We start from the raw sequence: 27117 nt of genomic DNA, 5'->3' as shown, positions 1-27117 counted from the left end.
ACATCGTCGCCTCTCTGCAGCGGAGACTCGTATATCGAGGAATTGCACTATGAGCAGTTGCCTAATCCATCTCTACAGAAGGTGCCGGTGATGGGACATCAGTTCCTAATGTCGCGCTGCCACTATCACCAGTAATGGGGGCACACCGATGGCAAGGTGAGATTTCTGCCGAGTGGCCGATTTTATGTCGCCGCCTTAGGCCTGGGCTTCGCTTTGACACTTCATATCTTTCCTATGTTCAGTGCTGCACTTTGCTGCAGGAGCTTCAAGGTGCGATTCTTTAAAATGGGAAACTTGGTTGGAAGAGAATGAGTTAATTGAGGGGAATCCCAATCTGCTCATAGGGAGCAGTACTGATAGCGGAGGTACATTTGGGAATTGCCGAACATGCGCTTTCCGCCTCTCTGAGCAGATGGCCGTTACCTTAGCTTTCTGCAGGACGGTGCCTTTCCCGGTGGTCATGATGGACAGGGGCCGGCTCTTCAGTGCCACCGCGGCGTTCACCGGCGACACGTCCAGGATGTGAGTCGGGCTGCTGCTCTTCACCTGAATAAGGGATAAGAAGCAGAAGGTCACGCGGGCGTCAGACAGAGCCCAGGTCAGCGGACGCCAGACGGAGCCCAGGTCAGCGGACGCTCCTCAGGGTATGTGCACACACAGTTTTTTGTCTCTGCGGATTTTGTAGAGAAAACCGCAGGACAAAGTCCTGCGGTTTATCTGCAGTTTAGCTTTGCGGTTTTACACCTCATAATGGATGAGGTGTAAAACTGCAGCGTTTCTGCACCAAACAATTGACATGCTGCGTTTTGAAAACCGCAGCAAAACCGCTCAGAAAAAAACGAAGCATGTGCACAGCTTTTTTTTTTATTTCCATAGGAAACAAAGGTACTGTACAACACAGCAGAATCTGCTGCGTTTCTGCAGAGCCAAAAACGCTGCGGAAACGCAGCAGAAACCGCAAAGTGTGCACATAGCCTAATACTGCTGCAGCTGCTCCTCATACCCCTGATGACGCTCCTCATACCCCTGATGACGCTCCTCATACCCCTGATGACGCGCCTCATACAGCTGCTCCTTATATTCCTGCTGGCGCTCCTCATACCCCTGCTGGCGCTCCTCATACCCCTGCTGGCGCTCTGCATACCCCTGCAGCCGCTCCTCATACCCCTGCTGATCCTCCTTATACGGCTGCAGCCGCTCCTCATACCCCTGATGACGCTCCTCATACCCCTGATGACGCTCCTCATACTACTGATGACGCTCCTCATACTCCTGCTGACGCTCCTCATACCCCTGATGATGCCCCTCATACCCCTGCTGGCGCTCCTCATACCACTGCAGCCGCTCCTCATACCCCTGCTGACCCTACTTAAACGGCTGCAGCCGCTCCTCATACCGCTGCGGCTGCTCCTCATACTCCTGCTGACCCTCCTTAATCCGATGCAGCCGCTCCTCATACTCCTGCTGACGCTCCTTATACTCCTGCTGACACTCCCCATACTCCTGCTGACGCTCCTTATACCCCTGCTGACGCTCCCCATACCCCTGCTGACGCTCCCCATACCACTGCGGCCGCGGGATCACCCACTTACTACAAGAAGCGAGAGCAGCAAAACAATTGCAGCTTTTGGTGCAGTAGATCTGTGGTTGCCTCCAGTGAATGGAGCCGATGAGCCGCTGGCTAGCCTTCCCTCTCCCGATCCTGCACTCACGGTGGCACAGAGCTGAGCGGTGGTAGCGAGCCGTACTCCTGTGTGAGCAGGACCGGGCCAGGACCGGCCCGCCACACTGCCCCCATGTAATGACAGCAAGCAGAGATCCTAAGAGTGGTGAAGAACTAATCTCCGTCTATTAAGTTGTCGCATCTCATCATCGCGCTGCAGTCGCACGTACGCTGGAGGGGCTGTCCAGGTGGGCCGGCTCCACCGCCGTCCCCAGGGTCACCGGCCCCTGCTCGGCCTTCCTCAGGTTCTCCTTCACATCCACGATCTGCAGCTCCAGGTCCACGCGCTGGTTCTCCCTCCGCTTACACTCCTCGTCCTTACTCTTCAGCTGTTCCTCCAGGACGGGAAGACGACTCTGATCTGAGAGAAGAACAAGAGCAAAAGCTCAACCCAGGCGGAGGCCGACACGCAAGGCATCAGCCATCTCACACCATATCATCCCAGTATACGGGTGCATGCGCCACGGTGTCATCCCAGTATACGGGTGCATGCGTCACGGTGTCATCCCAGTATACGGGTGCATGCGTCACGGTGTCATCCCAGTATACGGGTGCATGCATCGCTGTCATCCCAGTATACGGGTGCATACACCACCATTATCCTAGTATACGAGTGCATGCATCACTATTATCCCAGTATACGGGTGCATGCGCCACGGTGTCATCACAGTATACGGGTGCATGCGTCACGGTGTCATCCCAGTATACGGGTGCATGCGTCACGGTGTCATCCCAGTATACGGGTGCATGCATCGCTGTCATCCCAGTATACGGGTGCATGCGTCACTGTGTCATCCCAGTATACGGGTGCATGCATCGCTGTCATCCCAGTATACGGGTGCATGCGTCACGGTGTTATCCCAGTATACGGGTGCATGCGTCACGGTGTCATCCCAGTATACGGGTGCATGCGTCACGGTGTCATCCCAGTATACGGGTGCATGCGTCATGGTGTCATCCCAGTATATGGGTGCATACACCACCATTATCCTAGTATACGAGTGCATGCATCACTATTATCCCAGTATACGGGTGCATGCGTGACGGTGTCATCCCAGTATATGGCTGCGTGCATCACTATTATCCCAGTATATGGCTGCGTGCGTCACTATTATCCCAGTATACGGGTGCGTGCGTCACTATTATCCCAGTATACGGGTGCATGTGTCACTATTATCCCAGTATACGGGTGCATGCGTGACGGTGTCATCCCAGTATATGGCTGCGTGTGTCACTATTATCCCAGTATACGGGTGCGTGCGTCACTATTATCCCAGTATATGGCTGCGTGTGTCACTATTATCCCAGTATACGGGTACGTGTGTCACTATTATCCCAGTATATGGCTGCGTGCGTCACTATTATCCCAGCATATGGCTGCGTGCGTCACTATTATCCCAGTATACGGGTACGTGTGTCACTATTATCCCAGTATATGGCTGCGTGCGTCACTATTATCCCAGCATATGGCTGCGTGCGTCACTATTATCCCAGTATACGGGTACGTGTGTCACTATTATCCCAGTATATGGCTGTGTGCGTCACTATTATCCCAGTATATGGCTGTGTGCGTCACTATTATCCCAGTATATGGCTGCGTGCGTCACTATTATCCCAGTATATGGCTGTGTGCGTCACTATTATCCCAGTATATGGCTGCGTGTGTCACTATTATCCCAGTATACGGGTACGTGTGTCACTATTATCCCAGTATATGGCTGCGTGCGTCACTATTATCCCAGTATATGGCTGCGTGCGTCACTATTATCCCAGTATATGGCTGTGTGCGTCACTATTATCCCAGTATATGGCTGCGTGCGTCACTATTATCCCAGTATATGGCTGTGTGCGTCACTATTATCCCAGTATATGGCTGCGTGCGTCACTATTATCCCAGCATATGGCTGCGTGCGTCACTATTATCCCAGTATATGGCTGCGTGCGTCACTATTATCCCAGTATATGGCTGTGTGCGTCACTATTATCCCAGTATATGGCTGTGTGCGTCACTATTATCCCAGTATATGGCTGCGTGCGTCACTATTATCCCAGCATATGGCTGCGTGCGTCACTATTATCCCAGCATATGGCTGCGTGCGTCACTATTATCCCAGTATATGGCTGTGTGCGTCACTATTATCCCAGTATATGGCTGTGTGCGTCACTATTATCCCAGCATATGGCTGCGTGCGTCACTATTATCCCAGTATATGGCTGCGTGCGTCACTATTATCCCAGTATATGGCTGCGTGCGTCACTATTATCCCAGTATATGGCTGCGTGCGTCACTATTATCCCAGTATACGGGTGCATGCGTGACGGTGTCATCCCAGTATATGGCTGCGTGTGTCACTATTATCCCAGTATACGGGTGCGTGCGTCACTATTATCCCAGTATATGGCTGCGTGCGTCACTATTATCCCAGTATATGGCTGCATGTGTCACTATTATCCCAGTATACGGGTACGTGCGTCACTATTATCCCAGTATATGGCTGCGTGCGTCACTATTATCCCAGTATATGGCTGCATGTGTCACTATTATCCCAGTATACGGGTACGTGCGTCACTATTATCCCAGTATACGGGTGCGTGCGTCACTATTATCCCAGTATATGGCTGCGTGCGTCACTATTATCCCAGTATACGGGTGCGTGCGTCACTATTATCCCAGTATATGGCTGCGTGCGTCACTATTATCCCAGTATATGGCTGCATGTGTCACTATTATCCCAGTATACGGGTACGTGCGTCACTATTATCCCAGTATATGGCTGCGTGCGTCACTATTATCCCAGTATATGGCTGCATGTGTCACTATTATCCCAGTATACGGGTACGTGCGTCACTATTATCCCAGTATACGGGTACGTGCGTCACTATTATCCCAGTATATGGCTGCGTGCGTCACTATTATCCCAGTATATGGCTGCATGTGTCACTATTATCCCAGTATACGGGTGCGTGCGTCACTATTATCCCAGTATATGGCTGCGTGCGTCACTATTATCCCAGTATACGGGTACGTGTGTCACTATTATCCCAGTATATGGCTGCGTGCGTCACTATTATCTCAGTATATGGCTGTGTGCGTCACTATTATCCCAGCATATGGCTGCGTGCGTCACTATTATCCCAGTATATGGCTGCGTGCGTCACTATTATCCCAGCATATGGCTGCGTGCGTCACTATTATCCCAGTATATGGCTGCGTGCGTCACTATTATCCCAGTATACGGGTGCATGCGTGACGGTGTCATCCCAGTATATGGCTGCGTGTGTCACTATTATCCCAGTATACGGGTGCGTGCGTCACTATTATCCCAGTATATGGCTGCGTGCGTCACTATTATCCCAGTATATGGCTGCATGTGTCACTATTATCCCAGTATACGGGTACGTGCGTCACTATTATCCCAGTATATGGCTGCGTGCGTCACTATTATCCCAGTATATGGCTGCATGTGTCACTATTATCCCAGTATACGGGTACGTGCGTCACTATTATCCCAGTATACGGGTGCGTGCGTCACTATTATCCCAGTATATGGCTGTGTGCGTCACTATTATCCCAGTATACGGGTACGTGTGTCACTATTATCCCAGTATATGGCTGTGTGCGTCACTATTATCCCAGTATACGGGTACGTGTGTCACTATTATCCCAGTATATGGCTGCGTGCGTCACTATTATCCCAGTATATGGCTGCGTGCGTCACTATTATCCCAGTATATGGCTGTGTGCGTCACTATTATCCCAGTATATGGCTGCGTGCGTCACTATTATCCCAGTATATGGCTGTGTGCGTCACTATTATCCCAGTATATGGCTGTGTGCGTCACTATTATCCCAGGATATGGCTGCGTGCGTCACTATTATCCCAGCATATGGCTGCGTGCGTCACTATTATCTCAGTATATGGCTGTGTGCGTCACTATTATCCCAGCATATGGCTGCGTGCGTCACTATTATCCCAGTATATGGCTGCGTGCGTCACTATTATCCCAGCATATGGCTGCGTGCGTCACTATTATCCCAGTATATGGCTGCGTGCGTCACTATTATCCCAGTATACGGGTGCATGCGTGACGGTGTCATCCCAGCATATGGCTGTGTGCGTCACTATTATCCCAGTATATGGCTGCGTGCGTCACTATTATCCCAGTATATGGCTGTGTGTGTCACTATTATCCCAGTATATGGCTGCGTGTGTCACTATTATCCCAGTATACGGGTGCGTGCGTCACTATTATCCCAGTATATGGCTGCGTGCGTCACTATTATCCCAGTATATGGCTGCATGTGTCACTATTATCCCAGTATACGGGTACGTGCGTCACTATTATCCCAGTATATGGCTGCGTGCGTCACTATTATCCCAGTATATGGCTGCATGTGTCACTATTATCCCAGTATACGGGTACGTGCGTCACTATTATCCCAGTATACGGGTGCGTGCGTCACTATTATCCCAGTATATGGCTGTGTGCGTCACTATTATCCCAGTATACGGGTACGTGTGTCACTATTATCCCAGTATACGGGTGCATGCGTGACGGTGTCATCCCAGTATATGGCTGTGTGCGTCACTATTATCCCAGTATACGGGTACGTGCGTCACTATTATCCCAGTATACGGGTGCATGCGTGACGGTGTCATCCCAGTATATGGCTGCGTGCGTCACTATTATCCCAGTATATGGCTGCGTGCGTCACTATTATCCCAGTATATGGCTGCATGTGTCACTATTATCCCAGTATACGGGTACGTGCGTCACTATTATCCCAGTATACGGGTGCGTGCGTCACTATTATCCCAGTATATGGCTGTGTGCGTCACTATTATCCCAGTATACGGGTACGTGTGTCACTATTATCCCAGTATATGGCTGTGTGCGTCACTATTATCCCAGTATACGGGTACGTGCGTCACTATTATCCCAGTATACGGGTGCATGCGTGACGGTGTCATCCCAGTATATGGCTGCGTGTGTCACTATTATCCCAGTATACGGGTGCGTGCGTCACTATTATCCCAGTATATGGCTGCGTGCGTCACTATTATCCCAGTATATGGCTGCATGTGTCACTATTATCCCAGTATACGGGTACGTGCGTCACTATTATCCCAGTATACGGGTGCGTGCGTCACTATTATCCCAGTATATGGCTGTGTGCGTCACTATTATCCCAGTATATGGCTGCGTGTGTCACTATTATCCCAGTATATGGCTGCGTGCGTCACTATTATCCCAGTATATGGCTGCGTGTGTCACTATTATCCCAGTATACGGGTACGTGTGTCACTATTATCCCAGTATACGGGTACGTGTGTCACTATTATCCCAGTATACGGGTACGTGCGTCACTATTATCCCAGTATATGGCTGCGTGCGTCACTATTATCCCAGTATATGGCTGTGTGCGTCACTATTATCCCAGTATACGGGTACGTGTGTCACTATTATCCCAGTATATGGCTGCGTGCGTCACTATTATCCCAGTATATGGCTGTGTGCGTCACTATTATCCCAGTATACGGGTGCGTGCGTCACTATTATCCCAGCATATGGCTGCGTGCGTCACTATTATCCCAGTATATGGCTGTGTGCGTCACTATTATCCCAGTATATGGCTGCGTGCGTCACTATTATCCCAGTATACGGGTGCGTGCGTCACTATTATCCCAGCATATGGCTGCGTGCGTCACTATTATCCCAGTATATGGCTGTGTGTGTCACTATTATCCCAGTATATGGCTGCGTGCGTCACTATTATCCCAGTATATGGCTGTGTGCGTCACTATTATCCCAGTATATGGCTGCGTGCGTCACTATTATCCCAGTATATGGCTGTGTGTGTCACTATTATCTCAGTATATGGCTGTGTGCGTCACTATTATCCCAGTATATGGCTGTGTGCGTCACTATTATCCCAGTATATGGCTGCGTGCGTCACTATTATCCCAGTATATGGCTGTGTGTGTCACTATTATCCCAGCATATGGCTGCGTGCGTCACTATTATCTCAGTATATGGCTGTGTGCGTCACTATTATCCCAGTATATGGCTGCGTGCGTCACTATTATCCCAGTATATGGCTGTGTGTGTCACTATTATCCCAGCATATGGCTGCGTGCGTCACTATTATCTCAGTATATGGCTGTGTGCGTCACTATTATCCCAGCATATGGCTGCGTGCGTCACTATTATCCCAGTATATGGCTGCGTGCGTCACTATTATCCCAGTATATGGCTGCGTGCGTCACTATTATCCCAGCATATGGCTGCGTGCGTCACTATTATCTCAGCATATGGCTGTGTGCGTCACTATTATCCCAGCATATGGCTGCGTGCGTCACTATTATCCCAGTATATGGCTGTGTGCGTCACTATTATCCCAGTATATGGCTGCGTGCGTCACTATTATCCCAGTATATGGCTGCGTGCGTCACTATTATCCCAGTATATGGCTGCGTGCGTCACTATTATCCCAGTATATGGCTGCGTGCGTCACTATTATCCCAGTATATGGCTGCGTGCGTCACTATTATCCCAGTATATGGCTGCGTGCGTCACTATTATCCCAGTATACGGGTGCGTGCGTCACTATTATCCCAGCATATGGCTGCGTGCGTCACTATTATCTCAGTATATGGCTGTGTGCGTCACTATTATCCCAGTATATGGCTGCGTGCGTCACTATTATCCCAGTATATGGCTGTGTGCGTCACTATTATCCCAGTATATGGCTGCGTGCGTCACTATTATCCCAGTATATGGCTGCGTGCGTCACTATTATCCCAGCATATGGCTGCGTGCGTCACTATTATCCCAGTATATGGCTGCGTGCGTCACTATTATCCCAGTATACGGGTGCATGCGTGACGGTGTCATCCCAGTATATGGCTGCGTGTGTCACTATTATCCCAGTATACGGGTGCGTGCGTCACTATTATCCCAGTATATGGCTGCGTGCGTCACTATTATCCCAGTATATGGCTGCATGTGTCACTATTATCCCAGTATACGGGTGCGTGCGTCACTATTATCCCAGTATATGGCTGTGTGCGTCACTATTATCCCAGTATACGGGTACGTGTGTCACTATTATCCCAGTATATGGCTGCGTGCGTCACTATTATCCCAGCATATGGCTGCGTGCGTCACTATTATCCCAGTATATGGCTGCGTGCTTCACTATTATCCCAGTATACGGGTACGTGTGTCACTATTATCCCAGTATATGGCTGTGTGCGTCACTATTATCCCAGTATATGGCTGTGTGTGTCACTATTATCCCAGTATATGGCTGCGTGCGTCACTATTATCCCAGTATATGGCTGCGTGCGTCACTATTATCCCAGTATATGGCTGTGTGCGTCACTATTATCCCAGTATATGGCTGTGTGTGTCACTATTATCCCAGTATATGGCTGTGTGCGTCACTATTATCCCAGTATATGGCTGTGTGTGTCACTATTATCCCAGTATACGGGTACGTGTGTCACTATTATCCCAGTATATGGCTGTGTGCGTCACTATTATCCCAGTATATGGCTGTGTGCGTCACTATTATCCCAGTATATGGCTGCGTGCGTCACTATTATCCCAGTATATGGCTGCGTGCGTCACTATTATCCCAGCATATGGCTGCGTGCGTCACTATTATCTCAGTATATGGCTGCGTGCGTCACTATTATCCCAGTATATGGCTGCGTGCGTCACTATTATCCCAGTATATGGCTGCGTGCGTCACTATTATCCCAGTATATGGCTGCGTGCGTCACTATTATCCCAGTATATGGCTGCGTGCGTCACTATTATCCCAGCATATGGCTGCGTGCGTCACTATTATCCCAGCATATGGCTGCGTGCGTCACTATTATCCCAGTATATGGCTGCGTGCGTCACTATTATCCCGGTATACGGGTACGTGCGTCACTATTATCCCGGTATACGGGTACGTGCGTCACTATTATCCCAGTATACGGGTACGTGCGTCACTATTATCCCAGTATATGGCTGCATGTGTCACTATTATCCCAGTATACGGGTGCGTGCGTCACTATTATCCCAGTATATGGCTGTGTGCGTCACTATTATCCCAGTATACGGGTACGTGTGTCACTATTATCCCAGTATATGGCTGCGTGCGTCACTATTATCCCAGCATATGGCTGCGTGCGTCACTATTATCCCAGTATATGGCTGCGTGCGTCACTATTATCCCAGTATACGGGTACGTGTGTCACTATTATCCCAGTATATGGCTGTGTGCGTCACTATTATCCCAGTATATGGCTGTGTGTGTCACTATTATCCCAGTATATGGCTGCGTGCGTCACTATTATCCCAGTATATGGCTGCGTGCGTCACTATTATCCCAGTATATGGCTGTGTGCGTCACTATTATCCCAGTATATGGCTGTGTGTGTCACTATTATCCCAGTATATGGCTGTGTGCGTCACTATTATCCCAGTATATGGCTGTGTGTGTCACTATTATCCCAGTATACGGGTACGTGTGTCACTATTATCCCAGTATATGGCTGTGTGCGTCACTATTATCCCAGTATATGGCTGTGTGCGTCACTATTATCCCAGTATATGGCTGCGTGCGTCACTATTATCCCAGTATATGGCTGCGTGCGTCACTATTATCCCAGCATATGGCTGCGTGCGTCACTATTATCTCAGTATATGGCTGCGTGCGTCACTATTATCCCAGTATATGGCTGCGTGCGTCACTATTATCCCAGTATATGGCTGCGTGCGTCACTATTATCCCAGTATATGGCTGCGTGCGTCACTATTATCCCAGTATATGGCTGCGTGCGTCACTATTATCCCAGCATATGGCTGCGTGCGTCACTATTATCCCAGCATATGGCTGCGTGCGTCACTATTATCCCAGTATATGGCTGCGTGCGTCACTATTATCCCGGTATACGGGTACGTGCGTCACTATTATCCCGGTATACGGGTACGTGCGTCACTATTATCCCAGTATACGGGTACGTGCGTCACTATTATCCCAGTATACGGGTACGTGCGTCACTATTATCCCAGTATATGGCTGCGTGCGTCACTATTATCCCAGTATACGGGTACGTGTGTCACTATTATCCCAGTATACGGGTGCATGCGTGACGGTGTCATCCCAGCATATGGCTGCGTGCGTCACTATTATCCCAGTATACGGGTACGTGCGTCACTATTATCCCAGTATACGGGTACGTGCGTCACTATTATCCCAGTATATGGCTGCGTGCGTCACTATTATCCCAGTATACGGGTACGTGTGTCACTATTATCCCAGTATATGGCTGCGTGCGTCACTATTATCCCAGTATACGGGTACGTGCGTCACTATTATCCCAGTATATGGCTGCGTGCGTCACTATTATCCCAGTATACGGGTACGTGTGTCACTATTATCCCAGTATACGGGTGCATGCGTGACGGTGTCATCCCAGCATATGGCTGCGTGCGTCACTATTATCCCAGTATACGGGTACGTGCGTCACTATCATCCCAGTATACGGGTGCATGCGTGACGGTGTCATCCCAGTATATGGCTGCGTGTGTCACTATTATCCCAGTATACGGGTACGTGCGTCACTATTATCCCAGTATACGGGTACGTGCGTCACTATCATCCCAGTATACGGGTGCATGCGTGACGGTGTCATCCCAGTATATGGCTGCGTGCGTCACTATCATCCCAGTATACGGGTGCATGCGTGACGGTGTCATCCCAGTATATGGCTGCGTGTGTCACTATTATCCCAGTATACGGGTACGTGCGTCACTATTATCCCAGTATACGGGTACGTGCGTCACTATTATCCCAGTATACGGGTACGTGCGTCACTATTATCCCAGTATACGGGTGCACCTATGAAGATATTGCATTACAATCCAGACGTTTGCAGCTAGAATAGTCATTTACCACTTTAACAATGTATAGAGTGTATTTCTGAATCATTTAATGTTAGCTGCATTGGAAAAACTGCTTTTCTGTCAAAAATAAGGAAATTTCTAAGTGACCCTAAACTTTTGAACGGTAGTGTATATAAACAGTCATGGCTGAAAGTGTTGACGCTCTTGAAATTGTTCCAGGAAATGACGTATTTCTCCCCGAACATTATTACAATGACACGTTTTGTTATACTCAGGTTTATGTCCTTTGTGTGAATTGGAACAACACAAAAAGAAACAGAGGAAAAAAAGGCAAAATGAACATAATGTCACACAAACCCCTAGATTGGTCTGGGCACAATTGTTGGCACCCTTAATCTTTGGAATAAATAACCGCGATCAGTCGCTTCCTATAACCATCCACAAGCTTCTTCCACCTCTCAGCCGGGATCTTGGAGGACTCTTCTCACAATCTGCTCCCGGTCTCGTATTTCACCTTCTCCCAACAGCGATTGTAAGATCTCTGCACAGGTGATCAGTGGGATTTAGATCTGGACTCATTGCTGCCACTTCAGAACTCTCCAACAGTTTGTTTCCATCCATTTCTGGGGCTTCTTGAAATATGTTTGGGGTCACTGTCCTGCTGGAGAAGCAAAACCAAATTTCTGACACTCGGCACTACATTGCAACCCAAAATCCTTTGGTAATCTTCAGGGCACCCAGTGCCAGAGGCAGCAAAACAACCCTTAAACTGACCCTCCACCATATCTGACTGTAGGTACTGTGTTCTTTTCTTTGCAGGCGTCATTGTGCTTTTGATAAACAGAAGAATGATGTGCTTTACCAAGAAGCTCTATCTTGGTTTCATCTGTCCACAAGATGCTTTCCCATTAGGATTTTGGCTTACGCTCATACACTTTAGCAAAGTGCAGTCAATCTTTTTCATGTGTCTCTGTCAGCAGTGTAATGTGGCCGAGCAAGGTAGTCGTGGACAAGATGCTGCTCCCTCTCGCTATGGTACCCTACAGGCAAAACTTGTCTCTCTGTCCCAATGTGCTGCTGTGTGTGAGGTGCGTCACACTTACTTCCAGCCCACAGGCCTTCCTCTTCTGAAACCTCAGCAGCAAACATTCCAGGAGACACGGAATTCATAAAAACAGTCAAACTTTAACTGGACAGTTGGCAGTCTATACAAACAGGCATAAAAGATATAGCCCATCGGGTTGTCGTTTTTCCAATGGGTACTAGACATAACTTCAGTCCTGGGTAGCGTGTCAGGGCACCCAGATTGCAACACCCCCCGTCTCATAGACTCTGATTCCATCTTTCACTGTAATGTCATAGGCTGAGTGCGCCCAAGTGCCCCGGCGTTCTTCTCAAGGTTCCCAGGCTACAGATTCACATGGAAGGGTTCTATGGAAATCCACTGGCCCGAGTATTAGGTTCATGTTGTCCCTAGCTGCCCTCTGCCTGCGACTACCGATATCAATTCAGGAAGTGACAGTTCAATTGAGACATGCCATTGGTTGTAAATTTCTTGATTATGCTGCACACCGTGGTCAAAGGTACATCAAGATCGGTGGAGATGGACTTGTAACCTTGAGATTGTTGATATTCAATTTTGGTTGTGAAGTCCTCAGACAGTTCACTTCTTCTCCTTTTTTTCTCCATGCTTAGTTTCGCACACATAGACACAAAATGTAAAGATTGAGGCAACGTCTCCCCTTTTTATCTGGTTTTATTGCTCACACCTGTTACTTGCCACTGGTGAGTCTGAACGAGCACCACATGCTGGAAACAAAGTTGTTTAGCCTCAATTTTGGAAAGGTGCCAACAATTTTGTCCGGCCCATTTTTGGGGTTTTGTGTGAAATTATGTCCAATTTACCTTTTTTTTTTTTTTCTCTTTTTTTGTGTTGTTCTAATACACACAAAGGAAATAAACCTGAGTGTAACAAAACATATAACTGCAATATGTTCATTTTCTGTAACAACTAACACTTTTGGCCATGACTGTAATATGCATACATTTCTGTGTAGAATTATTTTTCTTGTGTGAATGTTTGTATTTTTTTGCTATATTATTTTCCTGTATGTCTCTCCAGATTTGGGGTCTTTGCAGATGGTCAGGGGGGCTCTGTAGTCTTGCTGCACAGGAGCTTTCCACTGTCTACTGATTTACTGTAAAACTTAGTAAATGACAATAATTTGTTGTTATTGTATTTAAAATAAAATCCAGGGTAATAATTTCTGTAAATCCGTGTATTGGCGAGTTTTGCTAATATGCCGCAGTACAGATGCGCGTTGTGACCCGCGGGCGATAACGGAACCTGGCAGCGTCCTGCTCCTCAGACTCCGCTCCTGGTTTGCTTTAAGGTGGCACATGGTAGCGGTGACTAGTGAGGGTGGCACGGCTGGTCCCACCTAGGAGTCGTGACATTCATTGCGTACGCAGGAGGCAGGTAGTCCTCGCTAAAATGGACATTATGTGCAAGCAATGACTACCGGCTCATGTGGTGGCCTGGGGATGGTGAGGAAAGCACGGTTTGCTTGTTTTATGAGATTTTCTGTATCTGGACCACATCTATAGACTCCTTTTTAATAGTTGCTGTGCCCAGTGTCCAATGTGTTGATGATCAGCTCCTTCCTCCCTCTGCAGATTGCTCCTTTCCTCCTATTCCGGTACATGGGCAGAGCGCTGCTGATGGCGCTGTGCTCACTACGTCTTTTAAACTTCGGCAGAAAACACTTCTGGAAACTCTGCAGGATTTTTTTTTTCTGAAACGTCTGTTGTGCCATTTTTTTCCAATCGTTTCCGGAGCAGTTTTTGGACGGTTTTCGGAGTCAGCATTTTTTGGGGTTGATTTTTCATGATTTTTGTGGTCTTTTTTTATTGTCACTCTTCGATCATTTTTTTCACTTTATTGAATAATGAAGATACCACTAGGATTTTTTTAAACAAAGACGCTAAAAAAAACCCCATCACCCTGTCTTACGGGCATTATCAGTGACTTCTATCATAAAGTAACAGAGCGTCTTTTGTCTTCTGGTCACATTTTTTCTTCTGCTTAACAATTTTAGAAATCTGAAGTAGTTAAAAGACATTCAGAAGCCCGAAGATGAGCAGAGGCCGAAGATGAGCGCAGGCCGAAGATGAGCGCAGGCCGAAGATGAGCGCAGGCCGAAGATGAGCGCAGGCCGAAGATGAGCGCAGGCCGAAGATGAGCGCAGGCCGAAGATGAGCGCAGGCCCAAGATGAGCAGAGGCCGAAGATGAGCAGAGGCCGAAGATGAGCAGAGGCCGAAGATGAGCAGAGGCCGAAGATGAACACAGGCCGAAGATGAACACAGGCCGAAGATGAACAGAAACCGAAGATGAGCGGAAACCGAAGGTGAGCATGGGCCAAAGATATGCAAGGGCCCAACATGAGCAAAAACCGAAGATGAGCAAAGCGATTGGCTTCTACATAGTAATGAAGACGTTCGTTCTTTTCAGGCAGTTTCCGCAGTGGAATCTACCTTAAAGAATGACGTGTGCAGATGGCCGCTCAGTATCTCCTGTATTGTCAGGATTCACATAATGTTTGTTCTTTATTTACCAACAATATGGCGGTAATATTCGGAGGGGTTTTTAGGATGGTGTTCATATGGTGGCACTCTTTCGTCAAGGTATGTTAGTATTATTAGGAATGATATGACGGTATTATTCAGTCACAGTATAGTGGTATTATTCAGTTTTTGTAGTATGGGCGTGCTCTATATTATCGCAGTACATGAGCGTGTTCTGTATTATTGCTGTATTATCGCAGTATACGGGCGCGCGCTGTATTATCGCAGTATACGGGCGCGCGCTGTATTATCGCGGTATACGGGCGCGCGCTGTATTATCGCGGTATACGGGCGCGCGCTGTATTATCGCGGGATACGGGCGCGCGCTGTATTATCGCGGGATGCGGGCGCGCTGTATTATCGCGGGATGCGGGCGCGCGCTGTATTATCGCGGGATACGGGCGCGCGCTGTATTATCGCGGGATACGGGCGCGCGCTGTATTATCGCGGGACGCGGGCGCGCGCTGTATTATCGCGGGACGCGGGCGCGCGCTGTATTATCGCAGGACGCGGGCGCGCGCTGTATTGTCGCAGGACGCGGGCGCGCGCTGTATTGTCGCAGGACGCGGGCGTGCGCTGTATTTTCGCAGGACGCGGGCGCGCGCTGTATTATCGCAGGACGCGGGCGCGCGCTGTATTATCGCAGGACGCGGGCGCGCGCTGTATTGTCGCAGGATGCGGGCGTGCGCTGTATTGTCGCAGGATGCGGGCGTGCGCTGTATTATCGCAGGATACGGGCATGTGCGGTGGGTTACGTCTGCCTGTACCTGTGCAGGTGGTGATGCTTTCCTTCAGCTCCCGCCGTTCCCTGCGTAGTTGCGCCAGTTGCACCCGCAGCTCCTCTCGCTCTTTCTCCAGCTTCTCTTTCACCTCGGTGAATTTTCTGGCTTCGGCTTCGGTTCGGTTCTTTCCCAATTTGCTTTCAATGGCTGAAAGAGGAGAATAAAGCCACAGTCGTCTGTCCGGCCGCGTTCACACCATGGAGGCGCCATTAAAGGGGCGGTGTGCTTCCTTCTGTCCTTTACATCTTTCCAAGAGACTTTATCTATTCACTCTTTCTCATTTTGAAAGTCTCTGCTTGCTGTCACTGAATGGGAACATTCTTATAAAGATGAATGACATCTGCCCCCACGTCCCCATCACACACGGCCAATCTGCTCCCAGCAATGGACGCCCATAGAAGTGCCACAAGCAGGGCCGGGCTGGCCACAGGCATACTGTCGGCTTGTCTTAACAGCGCTGCGTCCAGTTCACATGATTCATGAGTTCAGGTCTGCGTCCCCCACCCCGCCTCTGCCGCTCACCTGGACTGGACACTTTGTGCTTCTCCATCTTGCTTTTCCCCAGCAGCGGACTCGACACTACATTGGTCTTCACCTGTTGATCGACCATTGTTTCCTCTTGGCGATGACTGATGTCCTGTAGAATAAGAAAAAGTTCAAATTTAGGAATCAAAAGGTTAATGGAACAATTCACCTGCTGAACAGCACTGTCTGCTCCTCCCGCCTGCTGCACGGCGCCGCCTGCTTCTCCCGCCTGCTACACGGCGCCGCCTGCTCCTCCCGCCTGCTGCACGACGCCGTCTGCACTTCCCCCCTGCTGCACGGCGCCGCCTGTCCTCCCGCCTGCTGCACGGCGCCGCCTGCTCCTCCCGCCTGCTCCTGCTGCACGGCACTGTCTCTGTGGATCATCCCATCCAGTGTCTGTAGTCATTAACCAATGACATCCCACCCAGGAACACCCACTGTGGGGCCACAAGTCCTATGGAAATCCTTGTGACAATAGTTATTTCCAATCAGAAGTTTAACTGTTGAAGTACTACGAGAGCACTGCCGCACGCCAGTGTATATCAGTACCAGGCACCAGTACACACTAGTACACATCAGTACCACACCAGTATATCCCAGTATTAGACACCAGTACACACCAGCATATGCCAGTACACACCAGTATATACCAGTACCCTACACCAGTATATATCAGCATAAACCAGTACAGAATAGTACACATCAGTATATACCAGTACTCACTGGTACACATCACTATATACGAATACCATACACCAGTACATACCAGTACACACCAGTATATACCCGTACCATACACCAGTACCATACACCAGTATAGACTAGAAGACATCAGTATTGTGTCCCAGTATATACCAGTACCATATACCAGTACACACCAGTATATACCAGTACACACCAATATATACCAGTACACACCAGTATATACCAGCACCGTACAAACTGCAGCAGAAGAGCAGGATAATCTGCAGATATGGGACGATTATGCGGAGCGGCGCTCACCGGTGGGGCAGAACGTGTTGGTTCTGCTTCTCTACCAGGCGCTGGTTCTGGTTCCTTCTCTAGTTTGCTGTCCCTCTCAGGGTTGGGGGACGGTGTCGGGGGGCTCAGTGTTTTCTCGGTTGATCTGTGCAGGAAGGATTTTGCAGGTAACAGGTCCAGGTAAGTGTTCTCTACAGGCTGCACCTCAGGTTTGGGATCTTCTTCCTGTAGAGAAAGGAAATAATGAAACAAAACTTTGTGTCACCTGTGGCCAAAATAGGGGCTCAGTGGTTAGCACTGTCACATTGCAGCACTGGGGTCTTTGGTTCCAATCCCACCAACGACATGCATGTTCTCCACGTGTTTGTGTGAGCTTCCGTCACATTCCAAAGACTAATAGGGAATCTAGGTTATGAGCCCCAATGGGGACAGTGATGATGAGGTTGTACAGCTCTGCAGAACATAATGGTGACTACAATCTACTACACCCTGTTATCAGGGATTTCAGGCCTGAATGGCAGGCACGGTACTGCCTAAGGAGCGTGCCTCTGACTGTGGCGCCCATATGACTAAAGCTAATAAGATACTGTCAGTGCCCAATCCCCCCTCGCACCACTCCCCTTGGTGATGCACTAATTGGGATGCCTAGCCGTCCAATGGTTTTTTTAAAGGGATAGGTCCTACAGCCACACCTACAGGGGTTAAATCCAGGTGCCCGCCTCAGTAACTTCCTTTGTCCTCCAGTGAACATCTGGAAGCTTTTGGCCATCCCATATAGTGCATCACCAAGGGGAGTGGTGCGAGGGGGAAACTGGGCACTATTAGCTTTAGTCATATGGGCTCCACAGTCACAGGCGCGTTCCTTATACAGTACCGTGCCTGCCAGTAGCATCACAGGTGTCTACAATCCTGGAGTCAGTGAGTGGCCTGTATAGAGGCTACAGATCCTCACTGTGCTGTGTGGTGACATGGTGTGTATCACACTCAGCATGGACCAGAAGGAACGAAGGAAAGAGTTGTCGCAGGAGATTAGAAAGAAAATTATAGACAGACATGTTACAGGTAAAAGTTATAAGACCATCTCCAAGCAGCTCAATGTTCCTGTGACTACAGCTGCACATATTATTCAGAAATGTATATTCATAAATGTAAGCCATGGGACTGTAGCCGTGGCCGCAGGAGGCAAAATGACAAATCAAAGAGATGGATAATACGAATGGTAACAATAGAGCCCAGAAAAAGTCTAAACAGATTAAAGGTGAACTTTGAAGCTCAAGGAACATCAGTGTCAGATTGCACCATCTATCGGTGTATGAGCCAAAGTGGACTTCATGGGAGACGACAAAGGAGGACACCATTGTTGAAAAAAAAAATCATAAAAAAGCCAGACTGGAATTTGCCAAACTACATGTTGACAAGTCACAAGGCTTCTGGGAGAATGTCCTATGGACAGATGAGACAAAAATGGAACTTTTTGGCAAAGCGCATCAGCTCTATGTTAACAGATGGAAAAATGAAGCATATCAAGAATAGAACACTGTCCCTACTGTGAAACATGGAGGAGGCTCTGTTATGTTCTGGGGCTGCTTTGCTGCATCTGGCACAGGGTGTCTAGAATCTGTGCAGTGAACAATGAAATCTCAAGACTTATCAAGGGATTCTAGGGAGAAATGTGCTGCCCAGTGTCAGAAAGCTTGGTCTCAGTCACAGGTCTTGGGTTTTGTAACAGGATAATGGCCCAAAACTCACAGCTAAAAACACCCAAGAATGGCTAAGAGGAAAACACTGGACTATTCTGAAGTGGCTTCTATGAGCTCTGACCTAAATCCTATTGAGCATCTTTGGAAAGAGCTGAAACATGCCGTCTGGAAAAGGCGACCCTCACACACGAGACAACTGGAGCAGTTTGCTCTTGAGGAGTGGCCAAAATACCTGTCGAGAGGTGCAGAAGTCTCACTGACAGGTACAGGAATCGTTTGATCGCAGTGATTGCCTCAAAAGGTTGTGCAACAAAATATTATGTTAAGGAACCGTCATTTCTGTCCAGGCCGATTTCATGAGTTTTATTCTTTACTCACCACGGTATCTGACACGTCCACGTCGTCGTACAGGTCGTCCTGCTGACTCTTCCCATTGCGCGGGTTGTCGATGTACGTGTTCGGCTCAGAGTATTTCCTCTGCATCAAGCTGCAAAAAAGTGAAACAATGAATGACAGTAGGGGGCGCCGGTGACCGCAGTCATTCTGGGGTGTAGATATTGGTCCTGTATATAAAGCAACGCTGAGTGCTGGTAATGAGGCTGTATTCTGTCTATGCCGCTGACATTGTCTGGCAGTATTATACGTGCACTCTATGGCAGCACTATGTGACGTGACCCCAGACATCCATCATAAAAATGGCGACTTCAGACACTCACAAAAAGGAGTTTTTGGCCGCGCTCACGATGCAGGAAACGCGCTCGGCATCAACATAGTCGTAGTTGAATTCTTCTGGATCAGTTTTCGAGCCAGATTCCGACAAGAGGAGCCCCAGCCAGTGGCCCATGTCCTCCGAGGACTTCGCCTATAATAATAATACATTTTATTTCTATAGCGCCGACATATTCCGCAGCACTTTACATTTCATATCAAAATAGCAAAATGAGAGCAACAAATTTAAAAAGGACGAGCTCCAAATACCAAATCCAGAGCAAAGAGAAATATCTCATGACAAATTCAAGAGATGACGATTATGTGAAACCTTCAAAGGAAATTCTGACATCCACAGAAGCCGTGAGAAGCTCACAGAGGTCGTTCTAAAAAAAAAGTACTATAAACATAATCTCCACCAGAGGGCAGCAGAGTCTACTACTAAAAGGAAACCTACACAAGGGGCAGTGTTATAGTAGTTATATTCTTGTACATAGGAGCAGTATTATAGTAGTTATATTCTTATACATAGGGGCAGTAGTATAGTAGTTATATTCCTGTACATAGGGGGCAGTATTATAGTAGTTATATTCTTGTACATAGGGGGCAGTATTATAGTAGTTATATTCTTGTACATAGGGGGCAGTGTTATAGTAGTTATATTCCTGTACATAGGGGGCAGTATTATAGTAGTTATATTCTTATACATAGGGGCAGTATTATAGTAGTTATATTCTTGTACATGGGGGCAGTATTATAGTAGTTATATTCTTGTACATAGAGCAGTATTATAGTAGTTATATTCTTATACATAGGGGCAGTATTATAGTAGTTATATTCTTGTACATAGGAGCAGTATTATAGTAGTTATATTCTTGTACATAGGAGCAGTATTATAGTAGTTATATTCTTGTACATAGAGGCAGTATTATAGTAGTTATATTCTTGTACATAGGAGCAGTATTATAGTAGTTATATTCTTGTACATAGGGGCAGTATTATAGTAGTTATATTCTTGTACATAGGAGCAGTATTATAGTAGTTATATTCTTATACATAGGGGCAGTATTATAGTAGTTATATTCTTATACATAGGGGCAGTATTATAGTAGTTATATTCTTGTACATAGGAGCAGTATTATAGTAGTTATATTCTTGTACATAGGAGCAGTATTATAGTAGTTATATTCTTGTACATAGAGGCAGTATTATAGTAGTTATATTCTTGTACATAGGGGCAGTATTATAGTAGTTATATTCTTGTACATAGAGGCAGTATTATAGTAGTTATATTCTTGTACATGGGGGCAGTATTATAGTAGTTATATTCTTGTACATAGAGCAGTATTATAGTAGTTATATTCTTATACATAGGGGCAGTATTATAGTAGTTATATTCTTGTACATAGGAGCAGTATTATAGTAGTTATATTCTTGTACATAGGAGCAGTATTATAGTAGTTATATTCTTGTACATAGAGGCAGTATTATAGTAGTTATATTCTTGTACATGGGGGCAGTATTATAGTAGTTATATTCTTGTACATAGGAGCAGTATTATAGTAGTTATATTCTTATACATAGGGGCAGTATTATAGTAGTTATATTCTTGTACATAGGAGCAGTATTATAGTAGTTATATTCTTGTACATAGGAGCAGTATTATAGTAGTTATATTCTTGTACATAGAGGCAGTATTATAGTAGTTATATTCTTGTACATGGGGGCAGTATTATAGTAGTTATATTCTTGTACATAGAGCAGTATTATAGTAGTTATATTCTTATACATAGGGGCAGTATTATAGTAGTTATATTCTTGTACATAGGAGCAGTATTATAGTAGTTATATTCTTGTACATAGGAGCAGTATTATAGTAGTTATATTCTTGTACATAGAGGCAGTATTATAGTAGTTATATTCTTGTACATAGGGGCAGTATTATAGTAGTTATATTCTTGTACATAGAGGCAGTATTATAGTAGTTATATTCTTGTACATGTGGGCAGTATTATAGTAGTTATATTCTTGTACATAGAGCAGTATTATAGTAGTTATATTCTTATACATAGGGGCAGTATTATAGTAGTTATATTCTTGTACATAGGAGCAGTATTATAGTAGTTATATTCTTGTACATAGAGGCAGTATTATAGTAGTTATATTCTTGTACATGGGGGCAGTATTATAGTAGTTATATTCTTGTACATAGGAGCAGTATTATAGTAGTTATATTCTTGTGCATAGGAGCAGTATTATAGTAGTTATATTCTTATACATAGGGGCAGTATTATAGTAGTTATATTCTTGTACATAGGAGCAGTATTATAGTAGTTATATTCTTGTACATAGAGGCAGTATTATAGTAGTTATATTCTTGTACATGGGGGCAGTATTATAGTAGTTATATTCTTGTACATAAGAGCAGTGTTATAGTAGTGATATTCTTGTACATAGGAGCAGTATTATAGTAGTTATATTCCTGTACATAGGAGCAGTATTATAGTAGTTATATTCTTGTGCATAGGGGGCAGTATTGTAGTAGTTATATTCCTGTACATAGGAGCAGTATTATAGTAGTTATATTCTTGTGCATACGGGGCAGTATTATAGTAGTTATATTCCTGTACATAGGGGGCAGTATTATAGTAGTTATATTCTTGTACATAGGAGCAGTATTATAGTAGTTATATTCTTGTATATAGTAGTTATATTCTTGTACATAGGGGCAGTATTATAATAGTTATATTCTTATACATAGGAGCAGTATTATAGTAGTTATATTCTTGTATATAGGAGCAGTATTATAGCAGTTATATTCTTGTACATAGGGAGCAGTATTATAATAGTTATATTCTTGCACATAGGAGCAGTATTATAGTAGTTATATTCTTGTACATAGGGGGCAGTATTATAGTAGTTATATTCTTGTATATAGTAGTTATATTCTTGTACATAGGGGCAGTATTATAGTAGTTATATTCTTGCACATAGGAGCAGTATTATAGTAGTTATATTCTTGTACATAGGAGCAGTATTATAGTAATATTCTTGTATATAGTAGTTATATTCTTGTACATAGGGGCAGTATTATAATAGTTATATTCTTATACATAGGAGCAGTATTATAGTAGTTATATTCTTGTATATAGGAGCAGTATTATAGCAGTTATATTCTTGTACATAGGGGGCAGTATTATAGTAGTTATATTCTTGCACATAGGAGCAGTATTATAGTAGTTATATTCTTGTACATAGGGGGCAGTATTATAGTAGTTATATTCTTGTACATAGGAGCAGTATTATAGTAGTTATATTCTTGTATATAGGAGCAGTATTATAGCAGTTATATTCTTGTACATAGGGAGCAGTATTATAATAGTTATATTCTTATACATAGGAGTAGTATTATAGTAGTTATATTCTTGTGCATAGGGGGCAGTATTATAGTAGTTATATTCTTGTACATAGGGGCAGTATTATAGTAGTTATATTCTTGTACATAGGGGGCAGTATTATAGTAGTTATATTCTTGTACATAGGAGCAGTATTATAGTAGTGATATTCTTGTACATAGGCGCAGTATTATAGTAGTGATATTCTTGTACATAGGGGGCAGTATTATAGTAGTTATATTCCTGTACATAGGAGCAGTATTATAGTAGTTATATTCTTATACATAGGGGCAGTATTATAGTAGTTATATTCTTGTACATGGGGGCAGTATTATAGTAGTTATATTCTTGTACATAGGGGACAGTATTATAGTAGTTATATTCCTGTACATAGGGGCAGTATTATAGTAGTTATATTCTTGTACATAGGGGCAGTATTATAGTAGTCATATTCTTGTACATAGGGGGCAGTATTATAGTAGTTATATTCTTGTACATAGGGGACAGTATTATAGTAGTTATATTCTTGTACATAGGGGACAGTATTATAGTAGTTATATTCCTGTACATAGGGGCAGTATTATAGTAGTTATATTCTTGTACATAGGGGCAGTATTATAGTAGTTATATTCTTGTACATAGGGGACAGTATTATAGTAGTTATATTCTTGTACATAGGGGACAGTATTATAGTAGTTATATTCTTGTACATAGGGGACAGTATTATAGTAGTTATATTCCTGTACATAGGGGCAGTATTATAGTAGTTATATTCTTGTACATAGGGGCAGTATTATAGTAGTTATATTCTTGTACATAGGGGCAGTATTATAGTAGTCATATTCTTGTACATAGGGGGCAGTATTATAGTAGTTATATTCTTGTACATAGGGGACAGTATTATAGTAGTTATATTCTTGTACATAGGAGCAGTATTATAGTAGTTATATTCTTGTACATAGGAGCAGTATTATAGTAGTTATATTCTTGTACATAGGAGCAGTATTATAGTAGTTATATTCTTGTACATAGGGGCAGTATTATAGTAGTTATATTCTTGTATATAGGAGCAGTATTATAGGAGTTATATTCTTGTACATAGGAGCAGTATTATAGTAGTTATATTCTTGTACATAGGGGGCAGTATTATAGTAGTTATATTCTTGTATATAGGAGCAGTATTATAGTAGTTATATTCTTGTACATAGGGGCAGTATTATAGTAGTAATATTCTTGTACATAGGGGCAGTATTATAGTAGTTATATTCTTATACATAGGGGGCAGTATTATACTAGTTATATTCTTGTACATAGGGGCAGTATTATAGTAGTTATATTCTTGTATATAGGAGCAGTATTATAGTAGTTATATTCTTGTACATAGGAGCAGTATTATAGTAGTTATATTCTTGTACATAGGGGGCAGTATTATAGTAGTTATATTCTTGTACATAGGGGGCAGTATTATAGTAGTTATATTCTTTTACATAGGGGGCAGTATTATAGTAGTTATATTGTTAGCAATGATTACCTCCAAGGTGGCGAGCTCTTCCCCATTATGGATGATTCGGAAGGAATACAGGTGGTCCGGGGTGGGTTGTGGGATGATGTCGCAGCCTACTAAGGACAATGGTTGTGTGGCTATTTTATTCCTGTTCCGGTCCTGATAAAGATGCAGGTGTCCGTCCTTTACACAGCAATATCGAGATTTCCAGTGACTGTTTATTAACACGTTCAGATAATCTGCAGGTAATTGTAGAAGAAGAAAGATACATCTATGGCAATGAAGAGGTTTATCGTGCGTTCTTATCCTTTGTGTCTCCACATAGCGGGTGATGGTTGGTGTAGATTGTATTGCAGGAAGAAGGAATAGAAGGATTAAAAGTACATTATTAGTTTTTAGAATATGTCCTCCTCGTGTTGGAAAGGGTGTCAACTATTGGGGGATATTGGGCATATGTGGTGGTTCTGCCCTAAGGTCCAGGTATTTTGGGGAGCGGTGGGGGACCTCATGAACTCTCTTACGGGTATTAGAATAAATCTCTCTGGCCAATTAGCAATCCTTAACATTGGTATAGACGACCTTCCTTTTCCTGTAAGAACCTGGGTTTCTCATACCCTTATTGCTGCCAGACAATGTTTAGCACTTTGTTGGAAGACTCCCAGGGCAAAATTAACATACATTACCAATATGAATCAATCCTCTCTTTAAACCTGTCACATAGAACCAATATAGAGGAAGGGGGGCCTTGTGGAGTTCTTCGCAGTGGGCCTATATACCTAATAGTCCCTGAATTCAGTTTTTGCAACTCGGGATCTTTCAAATTAAGTATGCATTCTTAGATCTCTCATTTCTCTTATGGCGTCCTGATTATTGGCTAGATTATTTTTCCCATGTTTGTTCTTCCGATTCCTAATTTCCCATCCTATACCAACTACCCCCACCTGCTCTCCGCTTCTTATGCCTCCCCTCCATCCCTATATATAATTTTAAGGTAATTGTGTCATATACAAATGTATAAACCCAAGTGCCTTTTGTTTTTTTGTTTTTATTTGTTTCTGTTTTTGGAAAAATTCAATAAAAAAGTTATTGGTTTAAAAAATGAATATGAAAAGGGGAAAAAAATAAATTAAACTCACTAGGGCAATGCGCTGATTAAGAACCTTAGTACTGGAAACGCCAAGGCCTAATGGGTTTATTACATTTTTTTCCCTTTTGACATTTTAATAGTTACTAATAAATAATATTTTTATAGTCTTTCCATTGCGCACGCTGGGTGTCTTCCTGTCTTCTACCTGATCATTTTCACCTGACCATTATCAGACTGAACGTTACGTGGGCAGGGTGAACTGTGGTGATATATTCTCTCTTTTCCGTGGATTCTATTGTACTGCTGCCACTGACAGATGTAAAAAGCTATTTCCTTGCCGTCACCACTAGGGGGAGCTCACTGCACATGGAATAATACAACACATGTACAGACAGAATGAGATGATGTCACCATGATGGTCCTGCGGGAAGCGTCAGGAGGGGATCAGTACAAGGACCCCTCTCGCCACAATATCTGGGGGTTTATTAGAGCGCAGAAATCCAGATCTTGCAGCGCTTCAGACCGATTTATACACAGAAGTCCATTCCTCCAACATGGAATAGATAACAAAGATGGCGGTAATTGCTGCAATGTATTTCCATGACGCATAAGAGGGCGCCGCATGTGATGCAGCAGACGCATTACTGTGTGCACACCGCCGCTGCTGAGCACTGCATCCCGCTGGTTATACACCAGAGACCTGGATGAATATTACATCTGTTCCCCCATCTGATCCTTCTTCACTTTCTCTCTACAAAACTTGACTGTTTCGCCTTTCAGGAGACTGAGAAAGCTGAATGACATCATGTAATGAAGCTGTGGCGGCCATATTGGCTGTCAGACAATGTTCCCAGAAAGAAGCAAGACGTTATAGCGATGCGAAGGAAAAGAGAAAGGCACTCATTGCCCTGGACCACCAGGGACCCAAATAGTAATCCCCCGTCTGACCTGGACCACCAGGGACCCAAATAGTAATCCCCCGTCTGACCTGGACCACCAGAGACACAAATATTAATCCTCCGTCTGACCTGGACCACCAGAGACACAAATATTAATCCCTGTCTGACCTGGACCACCAAAAATTCAACTATTATCCCACCCTCTGAGTGCGGACCTAATTATTAACCTTTCCTCTGCTCTAGACCACCAGACCCCCAGACATTAGGGGAGCCCCAAACATT

The 27117-nt window shown here is 45.1% G+C and overlaps 1 protein-coding gene across 1 annotated transcript in view; it reads right to left on the bottom strand.

The window, feature by feature from the left end:
- The window catches only part of AFAP1L2 (actin filament associated protein 1 like 2), a 214468-nt gene that overhangs the window by 2163 nt on the left and 185188 nt on the right, over positions 1-27117 (bottom strand). The window contains exons 11-18 of the mRNA XM_073556613.1: positions 24877-25088; positions 19959-20104; positions 19621-19729; positions 17564-17767; positions 16559-16673; positions 16022-16183; positions 1894-2084; positions 424-546 (exon numbers count right to left, since the gene is read on the bottom strand). Coding sequence (XP_073412714.1) covers positions 424-546; positions 1894-2084; positions 16022-16183; positions 16559-16673; positions 17564-17767; positions 19621-19729; positions 19959-20104; positions 24877-25088 — 1262 coding nt within the window. The remainder of the gene's footprint in view (positions 1-423; positions 547-1893; positions 2085-16021; positions 16184-16558; positions 16674-17563; positions 17768-19620; positions 19730-19958; positions 20105-24876; positions 25089-27117) is intronic.

The sequence above is a fragment of the Dendrobates tinctorius genome, unplaced genomic scaffold (assembly GCF_039654945.1).
Source record: "Dendrobates tinctorius isolate UK_male_01 unplaced genomic scaffold, ASM3965494v1 ptg000236l, whole genome shotgun sequence".
Lineage (NCBI taxonomy): Eukaryota > Metazoa > Chordata > Amphibia > Anura > Dendrobatidae > Dendrobates > Dendrobates tinctorius.
Note: the sequence above shows the minus strand (reverse complement) of the source record. Positions and strands in the feature narration are given on the sequence as shown.